At 48.2% G+C, this 16,330-nt stretch overlaps 2 protein-coding genes across 2 annotated transcripts in view; both read left to right on the top strand.

Moving 5' to 3' along the window:
• Nucleotides 1-16,330, top strand: part of LOC144120263 (uncharacterized) — a 51,967-nt gene that overhangs the window by 33,603 nt on the left and 2,034 nt on the right. The window lies entirely within an intron of this gene.
• Nucleotides 4,175-5,359, top strand: LOC144119212 (uncharacterized). The gene has a single exon (XM_077651890.1). It carries the CDS (start codon nucleotides 4,175-4,177, stop codon nucleotides 5,357-5,359), a length of 1,185 nt encoding a protein of 394 aa, XP_077508016.1.

Raw genomic sequence — 16,330 nt, 5'->3', positions numbered from 1 at the left:
TGTTTTTAAATTTAGTTTTTCATCATTGGGGATTAATAAAAGCAGAATTAAAAAGAAGCATGTGCCGCAGGTAGTATCTGAATCGGTAATTATCGTTAGTAATTAATGAATTAAATGTACAAATTGCTTCGCATATGATCAAATGAAAAGTACCTAAACTGGAGGTAGTAATGGACTAAATAGTGGTGCCTAATTACCGGGCCTAATTAGTGAGAAGTAATTTTTGAATAAAACAGCTAAAATTCTCCGAATGTAATCAATTGAACACTACCTAACTTGAGGAAGAAATAAATAAATAGTGACCCTAAATTATTGACCCCTAATTAGTGAGAAGTAATAAGTGAATAACACGGCAAAAAATGCTCCGAATATAATCAAATGAGCGGTACTGGAGAGAGTAAAGGAGTCAATGGTGACCGCTAATTATTGACCCTTCATTGTCACAATTATTTAGTGAACACAATCACAAAAAGTCCTCGAAATGTAATCGAATGAGCAGTACTTCAACTCGACGTCAATTTTTGGGTGAAAGTGAAAAATTTTGGGCTGGCTCGGGCCAATGAAGTGCACGTTCAAGTCATGGTCAGGTCATGACTGACACTGTTTATGCCTATCATGTATAGGCACACTGTCATCACTCTGCTTGGCTAACTATTATAGCGTTCCTATGCAACTGCTACTATGCAGCTGCTTTACCAGACAGCAAGATAAGATTTTGCTTGGGGTAGCACTTTCCCACTAAAAAGCGGAAGGAAAATGCTTTCACAATCTGAGCGGACGACTCGCGGCCATTGCATAGTAGCAGATATTAATTTGAAGCATCCGCCATCGCGTTGCTACTCTGCCAACATAGCCTGTAACTGAGCCGGCAACTAAGAGAACGGCAGTAGACACCTACTAATGCATGGCCGCGGTATTCAAAAGAAATGTAACGATAGGAGAAGTACAGCGTGCAATAACTAGCGCTGATCATCCCTTTTACTTCGTGTGAGGATGCAGATATTAGAGAACAAGCTAGAAATAATAGCACTCGCTGTAAGGCACTGTTTGGGTTTCAGTAAGAAAAAAAAGGCTCCTAATATATTCAGGACATGTGTGCTCAAGCTATGTATTTAAATGCATGCTGTTCAGAGCGCAAATCAGTATCTAAGTTGCTGCTATACTAATTGGCTAAATGCTAACATGCGAGGCGAGGAAGACCCAGTCAATGGTTCATCAAACTGATTGAAAGGCGTTTTTTTTAATCTAACGAACGCACAAGCTATAACCGCGGTAGTGCAGGAAGTATGAGCATCACGAACGACAAAAATCTGCCATTAAGAGACACGTCAAAGGGAAAATATAAGAAAGGCACCTTGCCTAACAGGCGACGTTGTTCCTAGTCGGAACGAACTCCAGTCTGCCAACGTTGTGAAGCCTCTGCTTCCTCCGCAAGCCATCGCGCTTTCCTTTCGGGATCATAAAAACGGCGAAGCCATACTCACGCCTCTTACTGCTGTTAAATGCAAAGCAACCCTGCATAACGCGAGCGCACAGCACAGAAAACAATGCGCGCTACTTCCGCATGCGCCCAGGCAATGCGAAAAATGGCGCGAACCGAAATAAAAATCACACGCATAAACACATGCTGCGCACTTTTACATGGGCAACGGCAGAGAGACCAAACGGCGTGAAGCAAAACCTGGCATGCAGCCAGGCAATGCATGCGGCCCAGCAGTGCAAAGACAAGTAGGAAGCGAAGAGATCGCCCGGCGGCGGCGAAGTTTTAAGACTAGCGGCATTTTCAGATTATCAAGGGACATTAGCTTACCTGCTTACCTAAGACATCAGCGCCGCCATGCAGCGCTTGCTGGAAAATCCCGCCATTGTGCGGCGCTGCCGCAATAGATGGCGCTCGAGCTGTATAACGTATCGCGTATAAGGAAGCGCAGCAGACCCGCTTTTGAAACGCGTGTACGATGGTTGTGGTGCTGTGTACTAATGCGGCGCGATCGTTATCTAGTTCAACTCTATAGACCAGAATCCAGAGCCGCTCTCGAGCGCGGCCATTTTCCGCCGACTAGCGCGCCGCGGTGCGGGCGTTTCACTGGGGACTGCGGGGCTGCTGCAGCTCCGCGGCCGCGCCTGCATATAGCCGCAATTTACTGCCCTTCGGGCTCTAAACAAACGTTGTCCAGCATACTTCCACAGCGTGGCTGTATTGCAGGAAGTCTTTGCGTTATCAGAATGATAAAATTAATGTGTTAATCATGACATTCACGTTAATTGTGCCGGCACTTAGAACGCACTAGCGCTTATACCGCTACTGTCTTGGTGCTTTATCACAGATAAAACTTTTTGGTCAGTATCAAACATTATGTGCACAGCTAGCATGCAATTCCAATTCCCATTCGCTCTTAATCCTTCCTGCCGGCCATGAAGCACCCACCACAAATAGGGCTTTCTTGTAGCCAGCTACGTGGTGCGCCAGTTACATCAACAAATTTTGGTTGTGAGCTCAACTGAGTCGCAGGGCTAACAGAAAACAATTTTTGTTACGGTTTATGCTATCTGGCGCATAAAAACGTATTTTCGCTTAATTTATCAATGATTGTAACAATATCACCAAAGAGGCCAGTTTTCACGAATTCTGCGGCCTGAAGTCGCGTTTATTTTATTCGGAAGTTCACGGCGCGTGTGACAGCGTCGGGTACACCGCTTGGCCAAGTGTAATAGAATGTAATAAAATCGTGCATATATTGCTGTGATTAAGGCAGGTACCAACAGCACAGAGATACTACGGTCAGTCCTTTACCCCGCCGATCCCTCTGACATACTTTCGGTGGTGGTGGTAGTGGTTTTATTAAAAATAATAGTAAAAAGGAAGGAAAAGATTTTTGCTAGCCCCGGCATCTGCCATCTATACTGAAGCACCTGAGCTGGGGCAGCGGAAATAAAGTATAGCAGGCAGAATGGAGAAATGAAATGAAAGAGGTGAGGGGACAGGAAGAGAGGATAGGGGGAGAAGTAATATGTACAAACTATTTACACAATAAGAAATTTGTCCAGGGTGTGCGCGTGATTAGTTCTTTTTAGAGGTATTAAATCACACACGTGCACAGCACTGTGTTGGTTAAAACCGGAGTGGGGCGTCCAGTTATTAATCGTTCAAGGTAGAACTCGCGGAGCGTTCGGTCACTGCGTGTAACTACCTGACGGAGAACAGACGGGACGTCAAGCCCGTTTGTTCGAGGAATGCACAGAGGCTCACCAAAGTTCGCTCACGAGTGCGCGCACTGTCCGGCGGCCAAATAGCGTCTTGATGGAGTCTGGTAGTATGCCCTGCGCCCTATAGGCCGCGAGCATATCGCGACCAGCATCGGCGAACGCGGCACAGTGAAGGAGGAGGTGTTCTAGTGTTTCCACTGCACCGCATACGTCACACACATCACTCGTCGCGATTCCATGACGCACCCGTCGTTCCCCGGGCCACACTCAGCCAATGCGCGCGCGGAGGATCATTGCACGTTGTTACCGTGTAAGTGCGCGACAGCCGGTGACACTGTCGATGCGCTCACCTCCCGCGATGCGTGGGTCGGGGTGCTGCTTTCGGAGATGGTCATCCCCGCAGGGGGGCGCCTGCAGCCTGCAGGCGTCGCGACGGTGTGTGGCGACACCGCGGGTTCCCGAGGATCCGCAGGGACATCCCCGCAAGGGGATGATGGTGAACAGTGCATCAGCACGGACCCGAGCACCCACGTTTCGCCGTGCGTGGCATCGCCGTGTCCGGGGAAAAGGGGATCCTGGTGGTTGAGCCGATGCCAAGCGTTTGGACCTTAAGGCCCCTCGGCGGAGGCAACACACCACTTTGGCCCCAGCTTCCTGTAGACGGCACCTTCGGCCTGACCCGACCGGGGGAAATCGGCAGTCGCCTTTTCCTATTCTCCACTTCATCTTTCACTTTCCTACCCCTTTCTCACAACTCTCCTGTCTCCCACTCACTTCTTGGTTTTTTCCTTTTTCCTGGCGGCGAGGGTTAACCTTGTGTGGCTGACAAACCTTTGTTACGCCATATTTGGTTATAGTGATGGTGTACAGCTGGCGCAGACAGGGCTTTTTAAAGGCACCTGTCCCGTCCCCATGTAGGGCTCCATGGTGGGTGGCTGCCACCATTGCCGAACAAAGAACACATTCCATGGCTTCTCATTTTTTTCAACCCGATCTCCCTCAAAACAGAGGGCGCACCGAGACAGATAAATTCTTCAAAAAAAAAAACGCTACAAGCTTCCCTCGATTCCACGTTGTTCACAGCGAACACGAGGAACAGACTGCTAGACAAGTGTCACCTTTCATTGTTACCAGGACTTTAACAAGTGCCATAGGAGAAGGGTACAAGATCAAAAAACTAGCAAACGGAGACCTTCTTTTAGAAGTTTTATACAACCACCAACAAGAGAAATTGTCAGAAATGAAGTCATTCGGAGATATACCGGTCACTATCAGCACACACCGATCTTTGAATACTGTTAGGGGAGTTATCTCAGATGATGACCTCAAATATGTAACTGATGAAGAACTTCTGGAAGGTTTGAAGGAGCAAAACGTGACCAACGTGTACAGGATAAAAATGAGACGAGATAATAAAGAAATCCCCACAAAGCACATTGTCCTGACATTTGCATCTAGTATCCTCCCCGACTCCGTAGAAATAGGCTACATAAAGCTCCAACTAAGACAGTACATACCAAACCCACGACGCTGCTTCAAATGCCAACGTTACGGCCACAGCTCTCAGAGTTGCCGGGGCCAACTCACATGTGCTAAATGCTCTTCCCATGAACACGATTCCGAAAACTGTGCAGTTGAACCACACCTATGTGTAAATTGTGAGGGCCGCCATCCTGCATACTCACGCGCATGTCCAGTTTGGAAACAAGAAAAGGAGATTGTCACAATCAAAGTAAAAAAAAACATAACATTTAGGGAATCGCGGAAGAGGGTAGCTTCGATACACAAACCTACTTTCTCCGATGTGGTGCAAAGGGGCACAGCACCACAGCCGCTTTTGGCTCCCACTCAGGCCACACGCTGTGAGCCTGTAGCGGGGCCACCCGTGCCCAAGGTGGCAGCAGCTAGCGCTGCGCCACCACCCACAAAACAGGACGCGCGGGCCTCCAGGTCCGCGGGCCCCAAGGTCCCTCCCCACACGGAGAGGCCGAACATGAAAACAAACGTGCGGCTCGCACGTTCGTCCAGCGTGTCGGAGTATGCGAGGGACACGATGGACACAAGCCAAAGTAGTCCTAAGGCGTCGACGTCGGAAGGGCGGCGGGGCTCCATAGACCGAAAAAAAAGAAAAGCCCCGAATGAGGGCGCCTGAAAACCCAGCCTAGTTCCTTTCAGTACCCACATAATACAAGATGGCTTTTATACACTGGAACTGTAGGGGACTCTTACATAACCTAAGCGACATAAAAGACATATTAGCCACATACTCACTTGTCGCCTTGTGCTTACAGGAGACAAATTTGGGCTTTAAACACAAAAACATTCTAAAACACTATAAGGTCTTCCGCCGTGACCGAGAGCAGGTGAGCCGGCTTTCGGGTGGCGTAGCCATCATTGTTAACAGTGGAATCGCAGCCCGAGAACACAAGCCTAAAACCAAATTAGAAGCTGTGGCGGCCATCCTGCACACATTGATAACACTCAGTGTGCTGCGTTTATATAGATCCACATCTTAAAATAACACTCCAAGACTTGCAAGACCTTTTAGTGCATTTACCAGAACCATTTTTGATGGTCGGAGATTTTAACGCCCACTCCAGTTTTTGGGGCAGTAACAAAACCGATACTAGAGGCCAACTGATTGAGGATTTTATACTCTGCAATAACCTTTGCCTCCTGAACACTGGCAAACAAACCTATTGTTCCCCTAGCTCAGGAAAATTCAGTTGCATAGATTTGTCTTTTATTTCGTCCTCGATTTTTACAGATTTTAATTGGGATGTCTTAGATAACCCATATGGAAGTGATCATCTACCCATAATAATTAGCTTAGCACATTCACCCGAAGTAATCCCAACTAAACCACAACAATGGAAACTGCACTTAGCCGACTGGGCACTGTTCCGTGAAAAAGCCAGCCTAGATAGAATAGTTTCTGACGACGTGAGTGTAGACGAACTAAACGAATGTCTCACAAACTGCATTATTGCAGCTGCACGCCAAGCTATTCCTCAATCCTCTGGAATAGTAAAACAAAATCACAAATACTGGTATACAAAAGAATGTAAAGAAGCCACAAACCACAGCCTGGGGCATTTTTCGCAGATACCCTACACAGGAGAATTTTATAAAATTTAAAAAGGCGAGAGCAAAAGCGTTATATCCGTCGTAGTGCAGAAAAATCTTCTTGGAAAAATTACGTGTCGTCGATAAACAACTCAACCACATCAAAACAAACGTGGGAGAAGGTCTGAAAGCTAAAAGGCAACTACTCTCCGTTCACAGTCCCCCTTCTTACCGCTCCCGTTGTACAGACTAGTCTAGAACAACAGGCAGACATTTTAGGCGAATATTTTTCCGAAGTTTCCAGCTCATCCCACTACAGCGATTCATTTTTAAAATACAAAAATACAGCAGAGAAACAAAGACTGCCGACATGTTGCGGTACAAACGAACCGTACAATAGTTTAATTACAATAAAAGAAATCCAAACAGTACCTTCTGCCGGTAAACATACCGCCCCCGGCCCAGACCAAATACATTACCAAATGCTAGCCCATCTTTCTGAACCTCCCGTAGAGGCACTTCTAAAGTTTTTTAACAAAATTTGGGTATCAGGAAAAATACCCAAATCTTGGAAGGAAGCTATTATTGTGCCGTTTCTTAAACCCGGGAAGCCACCAACCGCTCCGAACAGTTATAGACCCATAGCCCTTACCAGTTGCCTCGCCAAGTCCTTTGAAAGTGTCCTAAACATAAGATTAACTTTTGTCCTTCAATCCCGTGAACTTCTCGACAGCCATCAATGTGGTTTTAAAAAAGGATGCTGCGCCACAGATCACCTAGTCCGCCTTGAAAATACTGTCAGAGATGCGTTTATACACAGACAACAATGTCTGGCAGTCTTTTTTGACTTAGAAAAGGCATACGACACAACCTGGAGGTTTGGGATTCTGCAAGGCCTTGCCGAGCTTGGCGTCCGCGGCAGGATGTTAAATTGCATAAAAGTTTTTATCCAATCGCTCATTCCATGTGCGCCTAGGCTCGACCTTTTCATAGAATTTTATTCAGGAAAATGGGGTACCCCAAGGCTTTATTTTAAGTACAACTCTCTTTGTCGTAAAAATGAATTCTATTAGAAAAATAATCCCAAGGTCCATTATGTATTCTGTTTATGTTGACGATCTTCAGATAGCATGTACATCCTCAAAAATATCCACTTGCGAAAGACAAATACAGCTAACAATAAATAAACTGGCAACATGGGCAGACAGGAATGGTTTCCATTTATCTCCACAGAAAACAGTGGCCTTACTTTTTTCACTGAAACGGGGTCTACAGACAGACCCCACATTATACCTAAACGAAACCCAGTTACCTTTAAAAACTGAACACAAATTCTTAGGCATAACATTTGACCGAAAACTAAGTTTTCTACCTCACATAAATGCCTTGAAAAAGAAAGCTTCTCGATCGCTGAATATACTCAAAGTGCTTTCACACAAACACTGGGGTTCTGACAGGGCAAGCCTTCTACACATCTATCGCTCTGTGGTACGGTCCTGCTTAGACTATGGCTGCCTGGTGTATGGTTCTGCAAGGCCATCCTACTTGAAACGACTAGATCCAGTGCATAATTTGGGGTTGCGTCTTTCCACTGGCACTTACAGGACGTCGCCCATAAACAGTCTTTATGTCGAAACAAACGAACCATCACTTACAGATAGAAGAAGCATGCTTACATGCTCATACGTCCTAAAAATCTGTTCCCTTCCAAAACACATCTGTTATGAAATAGTTACAAAGTGTCCATCCAGAACAATCTTTAACAACAAACCGCAAACCACCAGGCCACTGCTCTTACGCTTTGAAGAGATCGGCCGGAACCTCGGCATACTGAACACATTACCCAGCATTGCGCAAAGACGAAGTCCACTGCCTCCATGGTATGATTTTCCTACATTGTGCGATTTCACTCTCACACAGTTCCGCAAAAAGCAAACTCCACAACACCAAATAGTGCAAGAATTTCTGGCACTTGAGGAAAAATACAATGGTTTCACAGCCTTTTATACTGACGGTTCGAAAACGGATACTTATGTAGGAAGTGCAGTGGTGCGAGGGAATTCGGAGACAACAATACGACTTCCACAGTGCGCATCCATTTTCACTGCAGAATGTTACGCAGTATATGTGACCGCAGAAAAAATACTCAGCGAGAACCTTGAAAACGCTATTATTTACACAGACTCTGTAAGTATACTTACAGCCCTCCACTCAAAAAACGCAATCACTCCTATACTTGGTGACATTATACACAACATAGTAACAGCCACAGCTAGAAGACAAAACATTAAACTCTGCTGGGTCCCGAGTCATGTCGGCATAAAAGGCAATGAGCGAGCAGATTTCTGTGCTGCTCAAGCTCGTGGAAAGGAAATAAAAAACTAAATATACCCTTGAATGACTGCATGAAATTAGTACAAAGGAAGTTAAGGAAAAAATGGCAATCGGCTTGGAACAGCGAATTGAATAATAAACTACACTTAGTAAAGCCGATTTTAGGTGAATTTAAGTCATGTGTGCACCAAGAACGTTTTAAAGAAGTGATTTTATGCCGTCTCAGAATAGGCCACACGCACCTTACGCACAACTTCCTGTTAACAAAACAAGATAAACCTGTTTGCGAAGAATGCGGAGATGAACTTACGGTTAACCACATTCTATTCTCATGTATAAAACTAGAAAAACTAAGAAAAAAGTACTTCACTCAATTTTATCATAAATGCATTCATTTCCACCCTACATTGCTTTTAGCTGATAATGCCATTGTTAACATACCTTCCATTTTTAGCTTTTTAAAAGCAGCAGGCGTACTTGAAAAGCTATTTTTTTTAACCACTGGATCGCTTTTATACATGATACACCTCAGCCACTTTCTCATTCTTGAGAAGTAAGCTGAGGCTGTTTATTTGATTGGTTGGGAGCCTCAGGATCCTTGCTAGCCAAGGAAAGCCGCTTAGGCTGCCTGACCATCTTTAAGGCTTTTACCATTAGCCATTTCCAAAATTCTTCCCTTTTATTAGTAGGCAGTACAATCTTTTTAAGCCATCTGCACCATCGCCTCTTTTTTATACTATAAAAAATTCTGTAGAAAAGCAATTCTATCCCTTGTGTTTGGCGCATGATGGCCTTAGCTGCCTATGTGCCATAAAACCCAACACAACACAACACGGAGATGGTCGTGGATGGCCGCACGCACGTCCTCCAGCGCAAGGGGCAGATCGCTGGCAGGTAGTTGGTGTGCAGCGGTCGCGAGGTCGTCAGCTTCTTCGTTGCCTGCGATGCCGCAGTGACCGGGCACCCACTGTGCACGCACGGCACAACCTCTCTGCGCGAGGCGCTCGATGCGCGAGCGAATTTCCCACACTAGTGGGGTACCGCGGCCGTTAGATTGCAGGCGGCTGAGGGCGCCGCGGGAGTCGCACAGCAGAGCACTCCTGGGCGGCGGAGGGCCGAGGGTGGGCAGCAATTCCAGCCCGAGCCGGATCTCCGTTAACTCCGCCGTGGTGGAGGAGCCCAGGAAGGTTGCGTGTTGCTGGCTGTGCAGTCGCAGGGCGGGGATGGTGGCCGCCGCATCAAGGGAGCAGCTGTCGCGGGCCACTGAGCCGTCGGTGTACACGAGGAGATGGTCCTGGAGCTCCCCGTGTATGAGGGATCTGGCCAGTTGCTGCACAGCACAGAGGGGTGTGCTCCGCTTTCCCGTAATGCCGACGGTCTCTCGCTGTACCTCCGAGGCAGCAGGCCAGGGCGCGAAGGAGCCGTAGGGGGTGGGCCTTGTGTCAATTGCTCATATTCGAGCTGCGCCGCGCCCATTCGTGAGCGCGGGTGCGAGCGCATACGCTGCAGCAGCGAGCCGCTGGAAATAGCAACTTTCGAAAATAGCAACTTAAATTGGTATCGGTCGTCCTTACATCCCCGTGCACGAAATGTGTTTAACCGGAACAATAGCAAGCTTAGCGCACGTATGTCGAAGACGTACTGGTGATCGAAAACACGCGCTTCGCGTAGACAACCTACGGTCTGGAGCTGGCCGATCCGGTTACCGCTTGCACATCACTGCACCATCGAGTCAAATCAATGAATATACATTCTGATGCACAAATTTATCATAGATGGTAGCGTACGTAATAGACGGCCACAAACGACACGCCAGCGCAGAAATATGCTTGTTAATACCAGTTTCCACTCCGCACCCTACTTTGTCGACTAGGTCCTAGGGAAATCTTAGTAGTGGTGCACAGGACACACCCACATACTTTAGGTGAGAGCGCCTTAGCTACGGAAGCGAAGAACATGTAAGCACGCATTCTATTTGACAAGGGTGGAAAGTTGGGCGAGTCGGTATTTATCCTTTAGAAAAGGACCGCGAAAACGAGACGATGGACGTGCTGTGTGTTCTGTCTTCGTCCGTCGTCTCGTTTTCGTGCTCCTTTTCTTAATGGATACATTCTACGCGCCGCCGGCGCGAACCGCCCGCAGTCCAACGTGCCGCGCGTCGACAGGTGTTGTGTATTCTGTCTTTTTTGGGGAAAGGGAGAGTGCGTCTTCCACGAACGGCATCGTTTACTACTGCCTGTGTTTCTCGTCGCCCGCGTGCCCTCCTTTGAGTTTTGTGTGTGTGTGTTTCCTTCGCACGTGTGCGCGACGGGGTGCCATTGGGGACCGGAGCAGTGCGGGACACTCCCAGTTTTTGGAGCACCGGTGTCTGGCCCGGGATCAGGTTTCGACGACGGCGCCCGGAAGGCGAGTTGGGCAGCGGAACGGCCGGATGCAGCTGAAAGCGGCCGGGCCCCTCGGACTCTCGGCAAGACAGTGGCCCTTTAGACGGCAAAGAAGAGAGACGTTTGTGTCGGGTGTTCCGTCTGACCACTCTTTGTGTATCCGTAAAGTAATTACAGTTTTCCTTGTCTGTTTGTTAAAGAATACGCCTCCGAGTCGTCACTGTTTCCTGAATTATTCACCGTCGCACGATTCGATCGCTCTCCCACAAGAAGTTTTTCTCAAAGACAACATGGTGCCGAAACCCGGGAACTGCAATCTCCAGGACTTGGAGATCTTCTGAAAACTGGAACCAGGCTGCGACGGTAACGGAGAAAGTGAGTGACGCCACGGTCCGTGTTCTGCGCAATCATGCAGAAATCGAAAGAAAAGAGAACAGCGCGTCGACAGCAAAATACCAAGCTGATCAACGAGGCCAAGGCAGCTTTGGGCACGACAGACATCGGAACGCTGTGCTCCCTAATCGAAAGACTTGGAGCCAACAACGACCAGTTGCTTAAGCTTTACGCCGAATTGGAAGATTCCGTTGCCGATGAAGACTTCGCTTCTGAGTTTGAGATGGTCATGCGGTACGAGGACGCAGCCAGGGGCATGCTTGGACAGCTCAAGGCGAAAGAAGCTGAACTGCTCAGAGCTCCTCGCCTATTGGCTACACAGCCGGCAGAGCCACAACGAGGAAGCCAACATGGCGGCGGCGAAGCTGTTCACCGCAGTGCAGTCAAGCTGCCCACCCTTCAGCTGCAGACCTTCAACGGTGAGCTTCGACAGTGGCGCGGTTTTTGGGAGCAGTTTAAAGAAACCGTTGATGAGAATGGAAACCTCACAAAGGGAGAAAAGTTTCATTACTTAAGAAGCCTTCTGAGCGGAGCGGCAGCGTCATCGATAGCCGGACTACAGGCGACAGGGGAGTGCTACGACGATGCCGTAAACATTCTGTCCAAGCGCTTTGGTGACACCCGGCAGATTATCCAGGAGCACCTTGCCCAGCTTAGATCGCTACCGTCCGTAACATCATCGGACGACGTGCGAGGCCTGCGGAAGCTCGTGGATCACGTGCAGTGCCATGTGCGCGGACTGAATGGGTTGAAGGTGAGCTCGACCACTTATTCTGCCTTGATGATAGACATTCTTTTGAAAGCCCTACCTGATGACATCGTCGTTGGCTATTACAAACGGCTGGCCAACACTCCGGAGTGGTCGCGTTCAGCTAGCGACACTCAGAACGGTGACGCTACATCTGTCACGAGCCGTTCAGACGGTAAGCTGGAAGAACTTCTAACTTTTTTGACAGTCGAAGTTGAAAGCCGGGAAAAGAGCGGTATTGGCAGCAATAGAGAAAACAAGCGAGTCAGACAGGAAAGCGAAAGGAAATCATTGTCTCTCCCGCCAACGTCTGCTGTACTGCACGCAACTTCCAAAGTAAGGGAACAGTGCTTTTTCTGCGGCTCACTTACTCACAACGCTGCAGATTGTGACAGTGGAATAAACAGGGAGGAAAGATTGCAAAGTCTTAAAAAGGACAACCGCTGCTTCCGATGTACCGTGAGAGGACATCTTTCGAAAGACTTCCGCCGCCGACTGAAATGCGGGAAGTGTAGCGGCAGACATGTGCTATCAGTGTACGACCCAAACTGTAAGCCGAAGAAACTAGAGGTGACGCCAAGATTGGAGATTAACAGCTTGCATGCAATCAGCCGAAATTCCCTCAACAATGAAATTCTTCTGCAAACCTGCCGGCTTTGGGCTATTGAAGAAGGTAGGCGCGGTTACATTCGAGGCATCGTGGATGGGGGAAGTAACCGCACTTTTATCCGTGAGGACATATCTAAATTTGTAGGCCTCAAAGAAAGTGGATAGACCTCTATCCAGCTTAGTACATTCGGGACAGCCACATCAGCACCAGAAAGACGTCGTCTAGTAGAAGTGCGTCTTCGCAGCCAGTACAGTGACAAGGAATACATTATAGAGGCCATTGAGGTTCCTTTCATCTGCAACGAATAGTCCAGGTGCCTGTCGAAAACAACTTTGTCAGAGCAATAGAAGAGACAGGACGGCCCATCGCGGACAAGCTTCTATTGCCGGGAATGCCAGCGGTACCAGGAATTGGGCTTCTTATTGGCGCTGAACACCTGTGGAAATTCATGACGGGCGAAATTCAACGTTCCCAGCAAAGCGCTGACTTGGTTGCCCTGGGGTCGGTCTTCGGTTGGATGTTTCAGGGTCCGATATCCGTGCATACCTCAGTTGACAATTCAGCCAACTCCTGTGTCCTCAGGGTAAGCACAGTTCTTGAAAGCACTGAAAGACTTTTGAAAGGCTTCTGGGAATTGGAAAGCATTGGCATTATGGATCATACCGGAGGGCCGAATGAGGAAGCGGAAGCGATTGTGGGTCAGTTTGATAGAAACATCAGAATGAAGAACGGCCGCTACGAAGTCGCCCTTCCGTGGAAAGAAAACAGTGGACAACTTTCTGACAACCGCTCACAGGCACTAAAGCGACTGAAGAGCCTAGGGAAAAGAATTCAGCACACTCCGGAATTTGGCGCGGAGTATGAAAGTACAATGCGGAGCTACATAGATTTGGGCTACGCCGAACGTGTAACACCTGAACAGCAAGCCACCGATCAGGTTTATTACATGCCCCACCACGCTGTTTTGCGCAGTGACTCAAGAACGACAAAGCTACGCATTGTCTTTGACGCCTCATCACATGAACAAGGGTCTTCCTCCCTGAACGAACATTTGGAGAAGGGGCCTTGTCTCTTAGCTGATCTGGTCAAGCTGCTGATTCGTTTTCGACTTCATCAGATCGCTTTGACAGCTGACATTGAGAAGGCATTTTTGCAAATCAGTGTCCGAAAAGAGGACCGAGACTCCTTGCGCTTTCTCTGGTTTAACGCTTGCCTTCAGAGGAAGAACCTGATCCTGAAGTATAAGAGTGGCGAATGAAGCGTGTGCCGTTTGGCACCAAGGCTAGCCCTTTCCTGCTAAATGCCACCCTGCAATACCACCTTAAGACAGTTGAGAAGCTAAAGCAGAGAATAGCTGCGCTTCTGGCGGAGTCGTTCTACGTCGACGACCTGTTGCTTGGAGCAGACACAGAAAAGGATGCGGAGGAGATTTTCGCGCAAGCCAACGATATTCTTGGAGCTTGCGGAATGAGTCTGCGAAAGTGGTCGTCGAACTCAAAGCGCTTGCAAAACTTATTTGCGTCGCAGCAGGGACGGGATGACTGAACTGTAACAGTAAAAATTCTTTGCCTTATTTGGAATCCTGCAGAGGATACGATCACCGTGGCCACCAAGTCTCTCTCAAGCGTTTTGGACAGAGAGCACAACTGCAAAAGACTTGTTCTACAAACCATCGCCAGAATATTAGATCCTCTGGGATTGCTAGTGCCATTTACCATACAAGCCAAGGCACTCTTTCAGGAATTGCGGCAACGGCACATCGGTTGGGATGATAAATTGCCCAATGATATTTTCAGGAAGTGGGAAGACTGGAAGCCGGAGCTAATGGACCTTTGTTCACTGACCGTACCCCGATGTGTTGCTCCAGTGGTTCAACCGCAGAGTGTACAGTTGCACATCTGCGACGCCAGTCAGCGAGCGTACGGGGCATACGCCTACCTGCGACTACAGGACTCCAACGGCAGCGTTCACACGGAACTTATCTACGCGAAAGCGAAAGTTTCACCTCTAAAAGGTATGACTCTTCCCCGACTTGAACTCATGGGTGCACTGATAGGTGCTAGAATAGCCAAGTTCCTGGAAGGCTGCTTAATGATGTATGCTGGTCGACTGAAAATGATTTACTGGACCGACTCCAGCATAACCCTTTATTGGTTGAAAGGAAACCCTTTGCAGTGGAACCAGTTTGTGCGAAACAGAGTGACCGAGGTTCAAACCTGCACAGAGAAAGACCAATGGAGGCATTGCCCGGTTCACAGAACCCCGCTGATCGTGTGACACGTGGAGTGACTCTACAGAGTCTTCAAGGAGACCGACTGTGGTGGTTTGGACCGTCATGGCTTTCAGAGACAGAGGAGTCCTGGCCAGCTCTAAATGAGAGTTACGTCCCAACGCCTGAGGAAAGTTCGGAAGAAAGGAAAGAAGTAAAGGTGTTGCAAGTAAGGGCATATATGCCGATCTTGGACCTGGCTCACCACAGTAGTTTTTTGCGAGTTTTACGGATAACTGCCTGGGTGTTTCGATTCATAAGTGCTTGCCGGAATCCGTCGGGCATAGTTTCTTCTTGCCTAGCAACGGAAGAGGTAGAAAGGGCCGAGGCATACTGGTTGAAAGTCGTTCAGGAAGAAGCATACACGGATGACATATCCCGTCTTGGCCAAGGGCTCTCATTGAAATCTCAATCAAGTTTACAGAAGTTACAGCCCATATTGAATCCTGAGGGACTGCTACGAGTGGGAGGGCGACTGCACTTCTCTGACGAGAATGAACAGGTGAAGCATCCACTGCTCCTCCCTCCCAGCCATCCGTTCACGGAGCTCGTTTTTCGAGACGCTCATTTACGAACATTACACGGCGGCTCTAGAGACACCCTCACAGAAGTGAGAGAGAGGTTTTGGATCCCACGAGGATTTCAACAAGTAAAAAGGGTTGTAAACAAACGCAACATGTGCCTCAAAGGTCGCGCGAAGCCTGGAGAAGCTCCCACAGCGCCCTTACCAACAGAAAGAGTTTGCCGTTCTGAACCGTTTCAAGTGGTTGGCATAGACTTCGCCGGGCCGCTCTTCACTAAGGAGAAGGACACGGTCTCCAAATCCTACATTGCCCTCTTCACTTGCGCAGTTACGAGAGCAGTTCACCTGGAGCTTGTCTCGAACCTATCATCCGAAATGTTTCTGCTGGCTTTCCGACGATTTACCGCCCGACGAGGACTGCCATCAGTGATATACACTGACAACGCCAAAACCTTTCAGAGCGCCTCTAAAGAATTTGCAGCATTAAGAGACTCCTTGTTTGACGGAAATTTGCACGACCACTGTTCCAAGACACGCATCAAATGGAAATTCATCGTGGAAAGAGCAGCATGGTGGGGTGGATTCTGGGAAAGGATGGTGAGGACTGTGAAAGTTTGCCTCCGTAAAATCCTACACCAGGCAAGACTCACGTTCGAACAGCTTACAACAGTACTGCAGGAGGTGGGAAGCATTGTTAACTCCCGCCCCCTAACCTACATTTCTTCGTCGCCCCCTAAATTATTACTCCGGCGCATTTTTTGACAGGGAAGAGAATTACGTCGCTACCTTCTCCGTG

The sequence above is a fragment of the Amblyomma americanum genome, chromosome 2, assembly GCF_052857255.1.
Source record: "Amblyomma americanum isolate KBUSLIRL-KWMA chromosome 2, ASM5285725v1, whole genome shotgun sequence".
NCBI lineage: Eukaryota > Metazoa > Arthropoda > Arachnida > Ixodida > Ixodidae > Amblyomma > Amblyomma americanum.
Note: the sequence above shows the minus strand (reverse complement) of the source record. Positions and strands in the feature narration are given on the sequence as shown.